Source organism: Amia ocellicauda, chromosome 21, assembly GCF_036373705.1.
Source record: "Amia ocellicauda isolate fAmiCal2 chromosome 21, fAmiCal2.hap1, whole genome shotgun sequence".
NCBI lineage: Eukaryota > Metazoa > Chordata > Actinopteri > Amiiformes > Amiidae > Amia > Amia ocellicauda.
The window spans coordinates 13,806,199-13,825,241 of record NC_089870.1 but is presented as its reverse complement, the minus strand read 5'-3'; the positions used below and the strand labels follow the sequence as shown (position 1 = coordinate 13,825,241).

The window sequence follows — 19,043 nt, the reverse complement described above, 5'->3', positions numbered from 1 at the left end:
TTAATCACAGAGATTTCTTTTCAGTAACAGTTTAGTGTTTATCAATGCTGCAGTTATTGGTTGCACCTTATTGTATGGTCCTTGGTGCGTCACAGTTAAAGTTGAAAAACTGCATTTGAATTCTTGGCTAACATAAATGTACTCTGCTCATATACTACATTAATCCATTCATTAATTCATTCACTCATGCCTTTTCATGAGTGCAGTGTTGGGTGGAGAATGCGGGAGGAGGCAGTAGTGGGGTCTGACTGCTGTTTCTCGGCTGTGCTGCAGTTCCTTGCAGGAGCAGAAGGAGGATCTGCGAAAGCGTCTGTCCTACACCACTCACAAGCTGGAACTGCTGGAGACAGAGTTTGACTCCACACGGCAGTACCTGGAGACGGAGCTGCGGCGGGCCCAGGAGGAGCTGGAGAAACTCACAGAAAAACTCCGCCGGTGAGGACCGTGCTGCTACTTCTCCCTAAAGAAATGTCCTTTCTTGTGACCTTCTTTTTCTCTTTCTTCAGTTTCTGCCCTGAACTTTTTTTTTTTTTTTTATGCTCAATGGAAAGATAATTAAAAAGGCATTTTAAGTAGGGCTTGGTTTGATGTTTTAGGTTGCAAAAGGATTACAGAGAGGCAACAAGTTATATTAATTAAAATTGCTCTGTCTCCTGCTCTCCAGGGGCTAATAGGCTTGAGGCAGAAATGTTATATTCAGTGAAATTCAAAGATGAGTTTCTTTGCTGTTTTTCATCAATAAATTCTTAGTCGTCCTGCTTTAATAGCTCCTGGGCTTTTACCAAGCAGCAAAGATAGATCCCCCTCCTTCCACATCTGTGTTATATTATTAATGCATACAAAAGCACTTGGTTATTCAAAATAAATCCATGTTTTAAAAGAATCAGAAATACCTTTTAAAGTTTCACTATATATACTACCAAAAGAACATGGACAAGCTTCCCTCCACCAGTAATGGATTGTATCTAAGGTTACTTTTACCAGAGGTACCAAGGCCTGTGTAGTAGCCCAAAGGTATCTAAAGCAATCTGCAATCTGTTACAGACCGTTCGTGTCAGTTTGGCATGTGAATTAGAGCTGACAGTGTTTGAACATGAAACAGTAGTTGGTTGCCAAATTGCATATGACCATCTGTAAGATTGCAGAGCCAAACCTGGTCCCCAGAGTCCAGCGTGGAGAATATTATATGGAACTTGATAACTACAGTACATGCCAGAATCTCACACAGACAGGCCGAGAATGATGACAGAGCTGGCCACAGGACAGTGAAACATTTTTGAAAAAAAAAAAAAGACTTCTAAAACCATCACCTGTATTGCTAATATCACAGTTTTTCCTGCAATTCTGCCTGCTGTACTTGGGGAACACAGGGTGTTTAAAGCAGGAAAGGCAATGATCACACATGCGAACACACACAGATGGCCAGCTCCCGAGATTTCCAATGACTAATTTAAGTTTATAGCTACCCTGAAATGTCCAACTGTTAAGGAGATTAAAACAACTGGAAATGTCTAATTAAGCAAATTATTTGTTAATTAAAAATTCAATTAAGCAATTCAGGGCCCAGTTGTAAACAAAACCAGAACACTCTGAAGGACTAAGGACTAAGGACTAAGATTTGGCTTCAAGCCCAAACATTGAGGATAGAATTTCTGTTGTTACACTGTTGTTGTTACAATGTTGTCATTACACTCATCGAGACCTTTATATTCCTATTTTGCAGAATACAAAACAGCTATGCAGCTTTGCAGAGAATTAATCAGGACCTGGAGGACAAAATCCACAGGACGGTAGGTGACGAGGCAGATTTCAGAGTCAGTGTGCAGACAGCACCATGCTTATAAACTTTTGAGTGGGAGTGAAGTAAGAACAGTGCCAGGCAATGTGGCTTTAGTTGCTGAAGCATCACCAATGTGCTGTCCCTGCATGCCATAACAGCGGGCGGTCTACTAAGTCATACTGAGCTTGCTATTGGTCTTCATTTAATTATTTTGTGTTGCTTTCTAAAGTTTCTAACTTTACAGGTGCTTTTTTAGTGTAACATCGGAGTAGTGATGGTCTAACTGGACTCTGCAGACTTTTTGATTGTGTATCAGATACCTTAGTGAGTATGAGTTTTGGTGGAGAAAAAAACATTTAAAAAAGGGGAAAATAATTTAGTTAATTACACGAGGGGTACACAGGGCACGTCATGGACTGTTTAATTAAGGATGCTCTTATGTTTCCTGCTGTACTGGGGCTGTCTAGCCAAGTCTGTGTCCCTTGCATTTGTGGCTACTAGATTTAGCAATACTACTACTAATAAAATTAGTTCAATCAAGTTATTTATTTGAAAATAACCCTCCCCCTGTTTAAGGTTCTCTGCTTTAGATCCCGGAGTTTGTTTGCTCCAAATCATCCCAGGGATAGTGTTTAGTAGGCCAGCAGGCATGTGAGATATGATACAGCGTGCAAGCACCTGCCTCACTACAAACACATTCTGATTTTGTGCAGAACACATTTTAATTAAATAAATCCAAAGATTCTGGGGTTTTTGTTTAAGTTTTTTTTTTGGGGGGGGGGGTATAACACTAATGCCTCGGTTCCACTGGCTTAAGCGTCGTGTCGTGCCATGCTGTGCCGTGCCGTGCCGGACGGGTCCGTCCTCAGACGCGTTCCAGAGCTTTTTTTTGCAAAACCAGGCTGTTGTGAAGTCTGATGGAGGAGCAGCGACTGTGGGTTTGGTTTGTGTTTTGTTTTAAAAACAGAGACAGGAAACACTACGAGTGACACAGCCTGACGTGGAGAGGACTTGTGTGTCTGTTTTATTATTTGTGCTTTACATGATTGTAAACAGCGTAATAAATACACGTTTCTGTTCAGAGATATTAGGAAGAGCTAAACGTGTAGAGACAACATTATATTCAGACAAGCATGTTCCCATAAGAATACGGTTCCATGTGCAACAATAATAATAAATATCAAATATGTATTGTTATTATTATTAATAAACAAAATTTTAACCAACCACAATAAATTGTCATGTATTGCCATTACAGTACTTACTTTGAGATGCCTTATGAAGTTTGAGGTGGCTTTCTTTGATCCACAGACAAGCTTTCCACAATGTTTGCAGGAAGCACAACAGTTTCCTTTCTTGTTACCATAATTTATGTTTTCAAAGTGATCAAACACCAGAGGCCTCTCTGACAATGTGAAAGTGTTAGTCCAAATCAGTTGGCAGTGGGTGGTCAGTAAACAAGGAAAGGAGTCATTATCCAAATCTTCAGGTCCTTAGCCAGTCAAGGGTCAATCACAAAATCAGGGTTCTCAGTAACAGTCCTAGTCAAAAACACAAGCAATCCTTAAAAAAAAAAAAAAGTTAACACACACAAAACAACAACAATCCTTCTACCCAACAAACACAGAGAGAGAGGTAGATTCTTATATAGTTAGGTTTAGAACAGTGGGTAATTGCAATAGAGATGGTCCTTGTGATAGGTCCTTCCCAATGAGAGGGCTGGGCTAGGACACTGTTTTGTATGCAAGGTTTGGGGTCAGTTCCACTAATTCAATTCCAGTTCAATTATTTTCCCCTTTAAATTCTATCAATTCAATTCATTATCCAAACCAGTTCCCTAAATTCCTTTTCAGTTAAATTAATCTCAATTCAAAATTCAGATCAATACTGTAAACTCAATTCCAGATTCGATCAATTCTGCAAACTCAATTCCAATCCAATATTCCTCCCACACCAATACCTTCATTTCAATTCATTATCCAAAACAGATCTCTAAATTCCTCTTCAATTGAATTAATCTCCATTTCAAATTCAGATCAATTCTGCAAACTGAATTCCAATCTGATGTGCCTCCCACACCAATTCCTTAATTTCAATGAATTATCCAAAAGTAGAACACTGTCTTGTATGAGTGACTATTAGGTGGATGAGGAGCACATTGGATGAGATTCAGTTAATAGAAATTCCTCAGGTGGTAGCAGACCAGAAATGAGAGGAAGTGACCTGAGAGCTGCTGAGAAGCATTTGCCTGTGTTTTTAATAATAACAAAAATGTATTGTCTAAATCATTGGAAAGTTTGACCAAAAAAATTGATTAATAATGGGAAAAGGGTAAAATTATTCAAACAAGGCACATGAAAAGCATTTCCAATTCAAAGTCTGAATTATGAGATATTGACAATTATGAATTCAGTTCCATCTTAAAATGTCTAAATTCCAATTCAGTTCCAATCCCAAAGATTGAAACATTCACATTTCCAATTCAATTCCCATTAGAAAAATCTGAATTCCATTTCATGAATATGAACTACAGGAATCATTTAGCATTTGAATTGGAATTGATCAGTTTGAAAAATTATAAGATTTGAGTTGGAATTAGCCCAGGAATTTCCACTTAAATCAAATAGACCATTGTCTGCTAAATTTTCATCAACTGTGTCAGAATTATGACATTTTCATGCACTGAAGTGACACTGACAGGCAAATTGGGAAGGGAGCAGAGGGATTGACATTGACATCTTTGTAGGATACAAAAAGTCTTCATTTATGTGCAGTCCAAACTGAAGGCAGCCCAGAAGGACCGGTCTCTATATGAAGTCAGTGGTGTTTGGCACAGGAGCCTGGTGGATTAGATCCCTCCCTCGCGTGCTGGCATGACAGAGTGTTAAACCTGCTTTCCTGGAAGGAATGACATTCATCCCAATATGCGATTCATATCAGTAGTAGATTATGCAAAAAAGAAAAAACAATTTGCATATTAGCAGTGTTCACAGGGCATTTATCAGTTTTATCAAACGGAGAAGGTGTTGTTAGAACACAGATCTGGAGCAGTGTGGAGTCAATGTGACAGACTTTCAGGTTTAGAGCTCATTTGTATTGCATGTGAAAAACAACAGCAGAGTCACAGGGCTTCCAGTATAAAGTGTGCTACGACTGTTAGGACTCTGTACGTTTCAAAGTGAACAATGTATTTATTGATTTCGATTTATGTAGTCAATTATGTTTCAAAGTGTCTATTGTTGGATAACAAGGTCAATTTTTCAAAAGGGCGTTCAACTACTTGGACAGTGTAATAGGGCTCAGTCAAGCCAAGTGGATGTGGATTGTATATCATGAGATATTGAGTGCAATTTCTGAAAAGGCTGTCCAATATCATGTGGCCATACATTGTCCCTTTCAAGGCTGGTGCATTAGACTGTGCTGTTAGAATGTAAATGTTGATGGGCCTGGAGGAATGGTATATAATTTGATGAAAATGACATTATTTTATGTGTTATTCAATTTATTGTTCATTATTTATTGTTCATTCCTTTTTTGCTTGATCACTTCAGAAGCTGATTTTACATAATGGTTTAGTTTTTTGTTTATTATTATTTTTTGCTACACCTAATAGTTGAGACACTTATGCGAGTCTGTTGTGCAAATGCAGAAACATTTTACACAAAATGCCTTGTCCTTCAGGCTGGTGGATGAAAGAGAAGTGCAGCTACACTTCAGACTCTCAGGCTTAATAAATCTTGAATGATTCTGATAGAAGCCTCATTTGTTTATATATATTCCAACATCTGTGCATGATGGTTCCATTTCAGTTAATATGAAGACAGATATTCCATGCTTTGCTACCAGATTCAGTTTCTTCAAGCTTCACTGAAAGCCTTTTAGCACAGTATTAGGGTGGTGGATAGGGGGGCCAGGTTGGGTTCTGAACTTCATTTTGCTGTAGAAAATGTCCATGATACAAAGCCCTTTTTTCCCTTCGAATATGTGGTCATCAGCTTAATAACTGGAAAAATGAGCTTTTGATATCTCTGTGAAAGTTCTGCCTGAAATATGAATTTCTGACATTTACATTAGACATTTTGTATTCCTCAGAGCATTCACAGCCTGCCATTTGTTTTTCAAATTAAATATTAATGTTAGTTTAAAGGCATAGAGACTGAAACAGAGGAATCAGCTGGTGGCCTCCAGCAACAAGCAAAAGGGCAATAATCAAACTGCTCTACTTAACCAAAACTTCTCTGCACAATGAAAATAACAGCAAATTAGTTTGTAATGTGACTTTAGCTGGGAAAAGGCCGGGTGGAGGTGAGCTTAACAAATGTCACAGAGAACTGTAGGGAATGGTAGACTGTTTTGCTTCTGCTGATTTCTTTTTTTTTTTTTTTTGCTGAGCCAAGTCACGGTTTGGAATGTCTCCATTAAACCCCTAAGTATTGGTCGGGAGCCAAAACAGCTGAAGAGAAAAACAAGTTTATCTCCTTATTGTATTTTATTCCAGGCAAATTTTTAAAGGGCAGACCGGAAGTTGCCTTGGTGAGACGGGAATCTTTAAATCAATGTGAGCATGCTGCCCTGGGACACCTGACAACAGATTTGCTCTCTGACTACAGCTGAATTAACTGTAACTTGATCAGGGACTTGGTGCTGGAAAGGCCATCTAGTTTGCAATGCTTATCTCAATCTCTTCATCTCAGCCCCCCGAGAGGACATCTTTAAATGGCTTAATTGGAAGAAATGGAGAATTAAATGGCAATAGATTGAAGCGGATTTCTGCAAACTTTAAATTATCTTTCCTTGGGACATCTGATAATATGCTGCTTCTGTCTAGGGGATTTTTCTTAGATGTCTTAGTTCTATCTGATAATGCATGGCACACAGCAAATTTCTGCTGCCACCAGACCAAAGCGTGACAGAGAAGAACAGGTTGATTTCATGAAGGTTTGATTTGTGAATGACAAGCAGAGAAAGTGGCGTGATTACTAATTGTCGGTTTATTATTTTCTTTTAAAAATGGCAAATGCTGTACTTTTGTCTGTCAAATGCCGATTCTTACCGATATGTGACAATACCTCATGAATATCGTGAGCTGGTCACGAAATGGTTGGAGTCTGCACGTCTGCCATGACCTCTCGACTGAACTCTATTTTCTAGACCAGGGAACAGAGTAAATAGATTTGTGCACATGCTCTGATTTTTCAAGAGGTTCATTAACTTATATTTCATTTTTTAGCACTTTGAACTTCAACATTAACTTTGTTAAGAAAATAAAAGAATAAGAAATATATAGTCTATAACTATTGTCCCAGTTCATTGATCAAAATAAGGTATGTATCGTATATGGTGCTTACAAATAAAATACATAGTGGTATGAGAGGAAATCGGATGTCAACGTGATAGTGTGATGAAGTACCTAGTGTTGAATAAGAGAGAACACAGCAGGACTAGTCAATTGAGGGGAAGGTAGTGTATGAATTGTTATGTGAAGAATAATGTAAAATGATCTGCAACTGACACAGAGAAGAGTACATCTCAGAGAAACCAAGAGACCAAAGGTGTGCAGCAAGTGAATAAAAGTGTTTTCAGCATTTTCCTTTAGGTTTGTTTTTGATTTTTAATTGTAAAGTAGTCAAAAGGACCGTGCTGCCCCCTTTCCATAAAAAATAAATAATTTGATGAGGAAAGGCCAGGCAGTACAAACTGCTGCACACACTTGCCAATATCCAAGCTTTTAATCTCAACCCCATGAGAAAAGCTACTGGAAATGGCTTGATAGCAACTGGAAGACATACACATTTAAACAGCAACAAGTGTGAAAAACACTCTGCCCAAAACACATGTAACCCAGGACATGGCAGGAAGAGACTGAGGGTTTTCTGTAATAACCATGATAAGGTATGATGAAGAGTGAGCCTGCTGCCTAATGCTCTGAAGTTGTTTCATAATTACTTGTTGTGCTTGCATTTACATTTGTGTGCGAACAACTGATTTATTCCCCTTAAAGTGACTAATGTTGCAAAAACTATCCAGATGTCACTACCGCAGTAGATCTCTTCAGATTATGAAATTTGAAAGAATGTCTCCGTAGAACAGCGATAACAGCAGCCACTGTTCATTGGTTTATTAAAACAGTGTTTCCACAGTGGTTTTATCGATAAATAAGACTTTTATCTCTTCAGAGGCCAAAGCGGTGTAAAGCTCCTCCAACTATTGTGAATCACGGCAGTTTTTGAAAGTCTTGGCTCCTAAGGACTGCTGATTCATTTACGTGTCTTGAGATTGTATAATGGAAAGCAAAATTAAATAATAGGATAGAAGGGGAGAATTCAGTATCGATTCTACCTCTCTGTTTCAGCGCAGACCTCTCTCAGTGCATTGCTTATCAGGACTAACTGAACTCTCACTGTGTTCAAAGCAATTACATGATCAAAGAAGGACGCGGTCGATGCCACAAGCAATTTGCCTTTCCATGAAACCTTGTTAAAGAACTATTATTTGGAACCAGACAAAAATATCTAAGCAATCATATTGTTTAAAGGGCTCTTGTTTTTCTGCAGGTTGCCAGTTAAAAGAAGAACACATGGACTAAACCATACATAACAAGAGCTACCACACTCCTCTGCAGATGGCCGAACCATTACAACTAACTGATCGCCAGCTTTGCTGTACATGAACTTCCGTTTTTAAATGTAGAAAGGCCATGTTGTGTTTTGGTGCATAAGTGAGATGCCACCTGCTTCTTAGAATCAATAAGTTTGGGGTTGAATTGCATTGGATTGTGGGTAACTGGAAACCGAGAGTTTCTTCTTCACTCGTTCACTCCCCTCTTTGTTTTTATATATAAAAAAAAAACAGCCAGTTTGAGATGACGTCCTTGATTTAGGGATAAGAATCCTTAACCACAACTGGAGAAGGGGTTCAGTTTGTGTTTCATACGGCGGATGTCTGTATGTACTCTTCTTTAATGTTTATGTTAAAAAGGCCCCCAAGGCACATTATTAATCAGTTTTTCCAACAATGCACAATTAAATCCCATTAACTATATACTTTTGATGATAAGAAAACCATTGGATACAAGTCTCTATTCCCGTCTCATTAGATTATAGTGTATTAAAATACATTTTTCCAGTTTAATTCCCACTGAGGATATGTTTCTCATGCTCCTAAGGATAAGATTGATAGGTTTGTAGGTAACTAAATGGTAAAACAGTGTTGGTATATCAAGACATTGAATTGATACCTTGGAAAGATACACAACTGGCTCTTCTGCAATACCACATTATTTGGAGGTGGTTAATGCCATAAAATAATAAATACATGAATAAACAAGGTTACTTTTAATCACTTCTAATGATTTTATTTACGACAAATGTTTCTCATTATAACGCAATGTGGGCTGTGCTATTGCAGAGGAAACTGTGTTCTTCTATGCAGTGAAATGCTGTTGTTCACGAGAAGTGGTTGTTGTGGCGGTTGATCTCTCTCTCTCCCTCTCCCTGGATAGATTTTTAATATTGCTTTACTCTCTGAATGAGTCTGTGGTGTAAGTTAGCGTGTAGGCATGTCTGAAGTAATTAAAGTTGATGAATTTCATTTCAAGCTGTGGGCAATGGCTCATTTTAAGACACGCCATCTTATAAGAGAGCTGCTCGAAGGAGAATTAATTTATATTTCTTAGCTGCCTCTCTACAGGTGATCTGTAAAATGGATTGCACAGCTTGTGCTGGAATGGGGAAAACTGCATTAAAGTTTGGCAGATCATTATCAGATGAATCTTCGCAATGGACCATGGCGAATAGTATACATATACCGAGCAATCTTTATGAGTTTACTTAGTGCTCAGCCCTCCCATTGATTCCTACTTTTCTAATTATCTTTTTTTTTTAAGCATAAACTACAAGTAGTTATGTAAATTGTCTTCTTGCCCAGAAGGCAGAAATGAAATGTCTACACTTCTGGTGGTCAGCAGCCCGACTCCGAGAGAGGTCTTGTTCTCTCAGTTTCCATGCTTCTGCTCTGTGTTGTTTTGGGTCACGATTTCAAGTCATAGTGGACATCATGCAGCTCTGATAAACAACAATTAAACCTAAAGTTGTTTTTTGTTAATTTTTGTTGTTGTTATTTAACTCTGAAATGTACATGGTTGGCCAGCTGATCTTTGTGTTTGTCTGTTGTCAGGCTTTATAATTAGTATCACAATACCTTTCATCATCTTTTAGTCTTTTTATGAAGGGGCACTGAGGCATTGATTAAGCCTCAGCAGCGAGGGGCATTTCTTTATAGGGACATTAACCATATCAGCTAATATCAGTCTAATTTAAGTTCGGAGGGATTTGATGGCTCTTGTAGAACAAACAAAATGTGAAAAACATACTGATCTTTTGCATCTGTAGACTAGTCAGTAACTACAGTTACACTTGTCAGACATCTTTACCAGTTGTAGAATTTTCATCTTGTACACATTAGCAATTTTGGGTAGATATTCCCATTTCAGTTGACCTGCTGTAGAAATTGCTAGCACATTTATTACACATTTGTTCAGAATTGCACGTAGTTTGGATAATCCTTTTCTTCCAGGGGAATATTAGCACAAACAAATGCCTCTCTCAAAACAAAAATAAAATTTTGTTGGTATTCATAACTTTCTTTCCATTGTTTATACTGGAGGAGGTTGTTTAAGGGATGTCAAGCCTTTCGTTTTCTTTCGTGAACTTTCGAATGTGGTCAAAAGATAAATGTGCAAAATAAATTATACCCATCTGTGTGCAGAATACAAGGTGTATACTGTTGCATGCATTCGCTCAATGAAATGCTTTTTGATTGCGATGTCTTTGACTCCATGTTTAGGTCTCGCTATGTTTCTTTTAACACATAGATTTATGCAATTACCATGTATACTAATTGTAATTCATTTTTATTTTTCTAATTAGTTAAAGCTCAAGTTGTGGATTTCTTAATTGTGATTTTAATTACTAAAACTGGGGAGGCTGCAGGGACATCTAGGGCATGGCGGCTGAATTACAATTGCTCTCAAGTTTCTCTCTGCTAATGTGATATATACCTCATTAAGTCTTCCAAGGACTGATGTGAATGAAAATATGCAGATTATTCTGGTGCTTATAAGTCATACTTATGCGGTACATCGAACTGGCATTGTGTTTGTTTTGATTTTCTAAGATTTAAATTAGCCTTTTTAATATGTATCTGAAGTGAAACCAAGAGGGTATGCAAAAGAGACGTGTAGTGGGAGATAAGGGGGGGCTCAAAGTTTTTCTGCATAACAGGATTTAGTAACAATGTATAATTAGGGCCCTTATTTTCTTCAATTAAGAGCTTTTGCAAACATCAAAGCCTGAATTTTCTTTCCTTTTAAGTGACAGGTTATTTCATGCTTATTTTATCTAGTCACACTCATTTTCTGTTCAATGTGTTTTAAAATGTATACTTGTGCAGAGTGCCTTTACTGTCCCATGTGTTTTTTAATGCACAGGTTTTAAAACCTCTATCTCAGTACAGTCATAAAAACATCAGGCAAGATTTAAATGTTTACCCATGAGCTCCTATTAGATGTCAATTACCTAAATTGATTTAAAAGCAATCTGACGATAATATCCATTGCAAAAAGCAATCCCAACTGCTAAAAGGACCAGGATGCAACCAGTTGCTTGTCTCAGCTTACAGCAGTCAGGTGTAGCTACAGAATTTGGAGTGTGATTGAGATTACCTTTTGAAGTCATTCAGCAGTGTTTATAAGACGGGCTCCATGCAGCAGAAACCAGTTTGGACAGACATGCAATGGTTGCAGGGCCTTCAAAAGAAAAGGATAATTTAAATTGATATTGCTTGCAGAGAAATTCTGAAAGAAAATGTAATTAAAAACCAACAACAACAACTAATTTTACATGACTACATAATTAAGTTTAAGTTATATCAGGATATAATGGGTTTCTGTGCTGCTGCTGGACTAAACACTGTACTGATACTGAGCGAAGCATGTCATGCTCTCTTTGATTATTAAACAACTTTATTTCAGAGCTGGATTTCAAGCACTAAGTTTTCCAGTCACTGAGATATGCACATGAGCGTTACAGACAGGGACGCTGGCTCACCAGTAAGAAAATTACTTTCTTGACTTAGTGAGGACTTTAAGAAATTGTGTCACTTCTGCTGGAAAACAATTCTCCATCCTAGAGAAAATAAATTGTGTTGTTTGAGAGAAATTACCTTCAGTCACTTCAACAGCAGCTTTGTGAAGACTTATGCTATGCAAACTATGCTTGAGAGACCCAGAAATTATTAGCTTTCAAAACAGCTTGTATAGCAACAGTCTGTAATGTTTAAACATTTTGCTAATTATCATCATCATCGGAATACGCTGTGCTAAAACTTTATGGTGATGTTTCTGAGCATTAGTATTCTCAAGATGGTGCTTACTTTTTTTCTCATTAGTTGAAGTTTTTCAATGAAATGTGCAAATTACACACAGGGGATATAATTAAGGCAACAATACTCAGTTCATGTTATTGTTCTAATAATTATGCTTTGTTCTTCAAAACTGTACAGGCATAAAATCAATTTTAAACAGAAAACTGGTAAGCAGCTCCGTTTCCTCTTACTCTTTTATAAGAAGACAAATCTGCACATTTTAATGAATGTATGGTGGTTATGCAGTGTAGAAATCACTGTTTCTATGTTTAAGGATATATTTTTGCTGTTATGTAATATGGAACTTATTTTCTGCTGAAAGCTGTCTTAGTTTTTACGCACTATGGAGAGCATGTTTTTCAAAGTGTAAGGAGCTACATGTATTATGCTTAGATCAGAATAAAAACCACTATAAAGCTGAAGTATGTTTATGAATAATTAACTTTGTATCTATATATAGAAAAGAGCATACAGAAAAGATAAATCTTGCCTGTGTTTTATATCTATAATTTAAATGGTGCGATAAAGTATTTGTTTAGATAAAATCTTAAAATCGTATGCACTGCTTGTTTTAGCCTAAAGAATAATGCAATCTTTTCTGTTGACTTCAGATAGTGACAGGGTCAGATCAATAAAAATGTCAGGATTGGTTGTGGAATATTTGAGGCAGATAAAATATCGATTTTTGGGTGTCAACTGAAGTTCACGCCAGTGGAGATGGAACCCTTGCCTAATTACAGAACAAAGCCAATAAGTTACTCACCATTAGTTTGAAAACACAATACCCTAGGTGCAAAGTAAATCAACAATGTATGCATTTGAAATACAGATGAAATAGAAACTTGAATGCTCATTCCTTTGGTTAAGGGGGGCTGATGGAATCAGTTTAGTAGTGCATGTAGCCAAGCTCAGCAGATACTGCCCTGACCTCATGGACCAGGCTGCCCACTTGTCTGCCCAAGGCACCTCTGAGGGGGAATGAAAAGGGGGTCATGTAGTTTACTGTGCCACAACACCCCCACATGGACAGTCCAGTCAGGCAGGTCAGGGAGTGATTTTTATTTGTGTGCTGGCTCCCTTCCACCAAAGCCCACCTTTCACTGTGAAAGGCCGCAGGGTTGAACTTGCCACGAGATCAGATGAGCCCGGTCAGTCGTGAGTCCAAACCTCAGGCACTGGTGGGAGATATGTGAGACAATTTGCTATTATTAAAGACATTAAATTCATTTTTTTTGTAGCAAAACATTTCTATTGTTCAGATCCATTCAAGGGAGGAAAACATTTACATGTAACTCAATTCCAAAGCAAACCATTAAGCTTATTGCCAGTGTGTATAAAGTGCCTTAATTAAAGTGACAATTTGAGCCTTACTAATTAGACATGTTGTTTATACTTTATCTTCTATTGATTTAATTTTTAATTTTTCTGGATTAAATGTTTAGTCTGTGTACTTTTCTTCAGATCCAATTATAATTCCCTTTTTCTGTCCTATATCCTGAGAAACCCTCTCTGTGAGGGTTTGCTGGCCTTTGCAAAGAGAGCCGTTCATTCTTCTAATAATGTGAGCAGGTCTTTAAATCATTACATCATAGTTACACTGAAAAATGTTGATATCAAATGTGGTATCACAAAAACCATTCTAGTCTTATGTCAATCAATCTTTTCTCTAGCTTCAACATCCCATTAGGCAACACAATTCGCAGCAGAACTGAAAATCCATGAATAGTTTTTTTTAGCAAAACAACATCTTGTAATTAAATTAAAAAGAAAAACAGCTGATTACTCTTGTGGCCTTTTAAAGCTAAAGGCTTATAACAACCTGCTACAACAACTGCTAATCCACCGACAAGAAATTCGGAATGGAAAGTTCTGCGTGGTGGAGGAACAGTTAAGAAAAGCGGGTTTCTGTCAAATCACAAGGCATGTTACAGAAACTGACAAATCTTGCTAGCGCCAACCTCAGCATGCTATCCAACAACGGCCACGAGATTAAGTCTCAGCAGACGTATGGTGTGAGATAAGTTGTATCGTTTGAATTCAGCTTGAGGTAGCATGTGACATGCAGTATCAAAATGAAGCCCCTCTTGCAAAGCTTTGGTACCCTCACCCACAAAACCATGGTCAGTGGAGTGGAATGGTCCCTCAAAATCATCCCCCAATTCAGGTAAAAATTGGAATAAGATCCATTTGAAATGCCGTAACACACTGAGAAAAATTAAAGGTGTGCTACTTTGGTATTCCAGTATTATAACATCCAGGTCTTGTCTCTTGCACTCCATTTATGGGATCTAGTACTACTACTTAATACAGTGAAAGCAGTTTGTGTCTGCGGAGGGGCAGGTTTTGGTGTAACACGGGGGGAGAAGCTGGAAATAGAAAATTATAACGGTGCAAACCTAACACTTGAGGGATGGTTTTCTGTTCAGTGATAGGACATTTAATGAGTCCCTGAGCTGGTTTGTCATGAAGGCCCCACTCTGCCTCTGAATTAAATAGCTTCCTCATTAAAGGTTATCACAGCAAAATAGTATGATGTAATTTCCTGTTGAAGGCCTTGCTCTGTTCTATAGCCATGACTGTCGAGAGTGCTCGGTATGACAGGGTATGTGTGTACAGAGATATTAGAAACAGTCTCACCCTGCGGCAACCATTCTTGGCACCCGCCCTCATCCACATATGTAGAGAACGGGAGAATGTATTTTGACCGGGAGACACATTTGAATGTTGTAGTGGTATTCGGCAGAAACAGAAACCCTGTAATGAATGGCCCTTGGCTGTGGAATAATCCATACGCTATAGATTCCATATAGCGCCTGTGTGAAACAGTAAAAGCACTTATCTCTAATGATCGGTGGGGGGGGCTTCTTGGATTGCAATTTTCCAATGATGTATTACAGGCAGCGGGGAACTAAATTAGATTCCATTCACCAGTCTCGAGCACCATAGAGGGAAATGTGTAGTGACTTCAAGGGGGTTGAATAAAATTAAAATCGGTGAGGCTTTTTTATGCGCCGATGACTAATATGCTGCTTGCACAGTGAAATTAAAGTTTTAAACGGTCCTTGCTTGGCAAAATGTGCTGTCATACATTTATCTCATGCAAATCTCGACTTTAATGTAATGCACTTGTTTCATCTATTCATTGCGGCTGGAGTGTTTTAATGTTATCAGATGTGTGCTCTTGTCGGAGAATCGTGGCTGCTGAAAGTTGTTAATGAATTACAGATGGGATGAGAGAGATTTCATGGTCACTAGTGATAGAGATGGTATGAATCAGTCAGCCTCCCACACTCTGTAAAGGACATTATAAAACAATGTCTTTCCTATAAGACCAGTATACAAAAATATACATGTTTGACCTCTGTTTCTAAATATACAGTTGTTTTAATACTGATTCATTCATTTTTGCTGGCAAGCAATGGCCACAAGACCACTGGTAAAAAAAACATTCATTATAATATTTGAATATCAAAATATTACGTGGGAAAAGACATTTTGATTTAAAACTACTGCTTAACTCAAGCATTCTCTTTATGCTTTATAGAGTAGATTTATATTTTCAGTGAACACTAATGTTTTGAAAAACCCTTCCACAGTACACATTAAGTCCTGAGGAATGAGACTGCAAAGTATTAAGGGCTATATCATTGTTGGCAGAATATTTATGTGAGCCTATTTGAATTTAAAGGCCAGTACGTCTTTCCCACTCTTGATGATGACATTAGACACATTTAAAGCTCAGTCCTAACATCCACTCTTTAAATGTGTTATACATTACATATTTCTGTTATGTTTCCTGTCCTACACTTGGATCAAAAGACTGTGACCAAAGAATGTAACTGGGTCTCTTGGCTCACTCGAGGCCAGCTGATCAACTCTGTCACTAGGGAAACCTCGCATTTGAGAAATTGATTATTTATCCGCAGATGTGATCGGAGGGGAGGGGTCAATGAATCAACCATGGAAGCAATTATGTGCTGGAATAAATACGCACAGCTGTGTGTAGTGCTTCTGTGCTTCACATCATTAACACAAATTGGCCTGCATTGCTGACGCACATGGCCACAATGCTATCGGAGCATAATGTTGCCAAACATAGAATGAAGTGACCTTGTGGTACAGCTACTGTGCTAGTGTGAAACCTAGTATTTGAAATTAAATTGTAATATTTTGATATTGCTCTTGATTGTTGCATCAGATTTAATTGGAACCTATTAGCATACTCACATACCGTGCCACCTCCAGCCCACACACAAACACACACACACATACATCACACAAACACACACACACATACATCATTGAGAGAACTAAAGTATATCTATTGTTTAGGGCAATAAGAGGTAAATGTCACATGCTAAATGTGCTTTCATTACAATGATACAACTGAAAATAATAATAATAATAATAATAATAATAATAATAAATAACTGAAAAATTCTGCACAGTATCCAAAATAATATTGGTAGCATTTTAGATATTAAACAAGCCAACTGATTATTTTGGCCTTCATCCATCAAATTAAGATACATGTCTTATATAGCTGTCAACAACTGAGATGGCAATTAAGAAATAAACAAGCCTTCTTTTAATTATGATAATCTTATATTAAAACATAATTAAAGATGTTGATTACTCCAAGCGTGTCAATATCATTACCTCACAGGACTGATTCCAATGTTGCCTTCAATAAGGAGACATAACTGAATACATTTCCAAAAACTAATATATACACCGATCAGCCATAACATTATGACCACCTGCTTAATATTGTGTAGGTCCCCCTTTTGTCGCCAAAACAGCCCTGACCCGTCGAGGCATGGACTCCACTAGACCTCTGAAGGTGTGCTGTGGTATCTGGCACCAAGACGTTAGCAGCAGATCCTTTAAGTCCTGTAAGTTGCGAGGTGGGGCCTCCATGGATCGGACTTGTTTGTCCAGCACATCCCACAGATGCTCGATAGGATTGAGATCTGGGGAATTTGGAGGCCAAGTCAACACCTTGAACTCGTGATTCATCAGACCAGGCCACCTTCTTCCATTGCTCCGTGGTCCAGTTCTGATGCTCACGTGCCCATTGTAGGCACTTTCGGCAGCGGACAGGGGTCAGCATGGGCACCCTGACTGGTCTGCGGCTACGCAGCCCCATACGCAACAAACTGCGATGCACTGTGTGTTCTGACACCTTTCTATCAGAACCAGCATTAACTTTTTCAGCAATTTGAGCTACAGTAGCTCGTCTGTTGGATCGGACCACACAGGCAAGCCTTCACTCCCCACGTGCATCAGTGAGCCTTGGCCGCCCATGACCCTGTCGCCGGTTCATCGCTTTTCCTTCCTTGGACCACTTTTGATAGGTACTGACCACTGCAGACCGGGAACACCCCACAAGAGCTGCAGTTTTGGAGATGCTCTGATCCAGTCGTCTAGCCATCACAATTTGGCCCTTGTCAAAGTCGCTCAGATCCTTACGCTGCCCATTTTTCCTGCTTCTAACACATCAACTTTGAGGACAAAATGTTCACTTGCTGCCTCATATATCCTACCCACTGACCGGTGCCATGATAACGAGATTATCAGTTATTCACTTCACCTGTCAGTGGTCAATGTTATGGCTGATCGGTGTATATTCTTCCTATTGTTTTACAGAACTGTGCTGATTTGTTTTGATTTGTTCATTTCATGTGTTTCTTTTTTCCTTTAAAGGGAGGAAATGAGTTCAGAATAATGTAAAGTACTTTGCTCAGGGGACCCTACGCTCGGGAGTCCAGAGTCCTAACCCCTTCTCCACATTGTTCCCCTCTAGTCTCAGCACCACGACGAGGAGAAGAGAGCCCTGAGCCACGAGATCATCGTTCTCAACAATCACCTAATGGAGGCCAAGATAACCATTGATAAGCTTCGGGAGGATAATGTAAGTGTTAAGCCCCTCAGAACAGTTCTAACTCTCGTGAGTATGTTTGTCTTTGATCCGTGCCTTCAGCCTTAATTAGGTGAGATAGTATCTTTCGTTTCTTTCCTCCGCATGACCAATAGTTCCTTATCTTAACAGAGTAATCAATTGCTTCATCACTGCCTCTTACTTCCAAGACGCCTGTGAGACTATTACTCGAGGAAGGTTTAACAAACCAGAGGGAGCCATTCAACTCTGTCTTGTCACTTCTTCGTGTAGGATTGTTGTAATATAGAGTAAATATTTTCCCTGGCCTATTTAAGGCTAATATTTGATACATATTTAATTAAAACATGGGTGAAGCATTGAGATAATAAGCCTTGTGTAGCACTAGGAGAGGAGCATTTTTTTCCTATTGTATAACAGGTAAATTAAAACCACATCAAGAGGCCTATTAAAAAAAGACTCATATCTGCTGTAGAAACTCCTATTGTGAAGACACACTGAGCTGGAATTAATGAACACAATCCCCTGACTTTGAAAAGTACTGATTGGGGCCAAATTACGCTGAGGTGTCCTTTTTCCAGCACAGTGCTTTCCCACAGTGCTGGTCACAAGTGTGTTTGTAGGAGGGTTACAGGATAATTAAAAGGGTCAACACAACGTGATGATAGGAAAGAATTGTCTTGGGGGAGAAAATAATAAAATGAAGAAACAAAGAAGAAAAAAAATAGAGGCAGTGCTTCCATTGTAAAGGTGAATTCACTACTCAAAGATTCAGTCATACTGCTGCTCAGGCAGTAAATATTGCACACAATTGTGGTTTTCATGCAGTGAGCATTCTCCCCTTTGCTGAAAATGAATCTGACGCATTTCAGACACACAATTCCCTACAGACTGCAGGCAAACAACTTCCGGCAATTTGCTGTTATAACAGAAAACCATTAA

The 19,043-nt window shown here is 38.5% G+C and overlaps 1 protein-coding gene across 3 annotated transcripts in view; it reads left to right on the top strand.

Annotated features, from left to right (window-relative positions):
- The window catches only part of begain (brain-enriched guanylate kinase-associated), a 49,201-nt gene that overhangs the window by 22,467 nt on the left and 7,691 nt on the right, over positions 1–19,043 (top strand). For all 3 annotated transcript variants that reach the window (XM_066694935.1, XM_066694934.1, XM_066694936.1), the window contains 3 exons: positions 274–435; positions 1,724–1,790; positions 18,009–18,116. In XM_066694935.1, the coding sequence (XP_066551032.1) occupies positions 274–435; positions 1,724–1,790; positions 18,009–18,116 (337 nt within the window). The remainder of the gene's footprint in view (positions 1–273; positions 436–1,723; positions 1,791–18,008; positions 18,117–19,043) is intronic.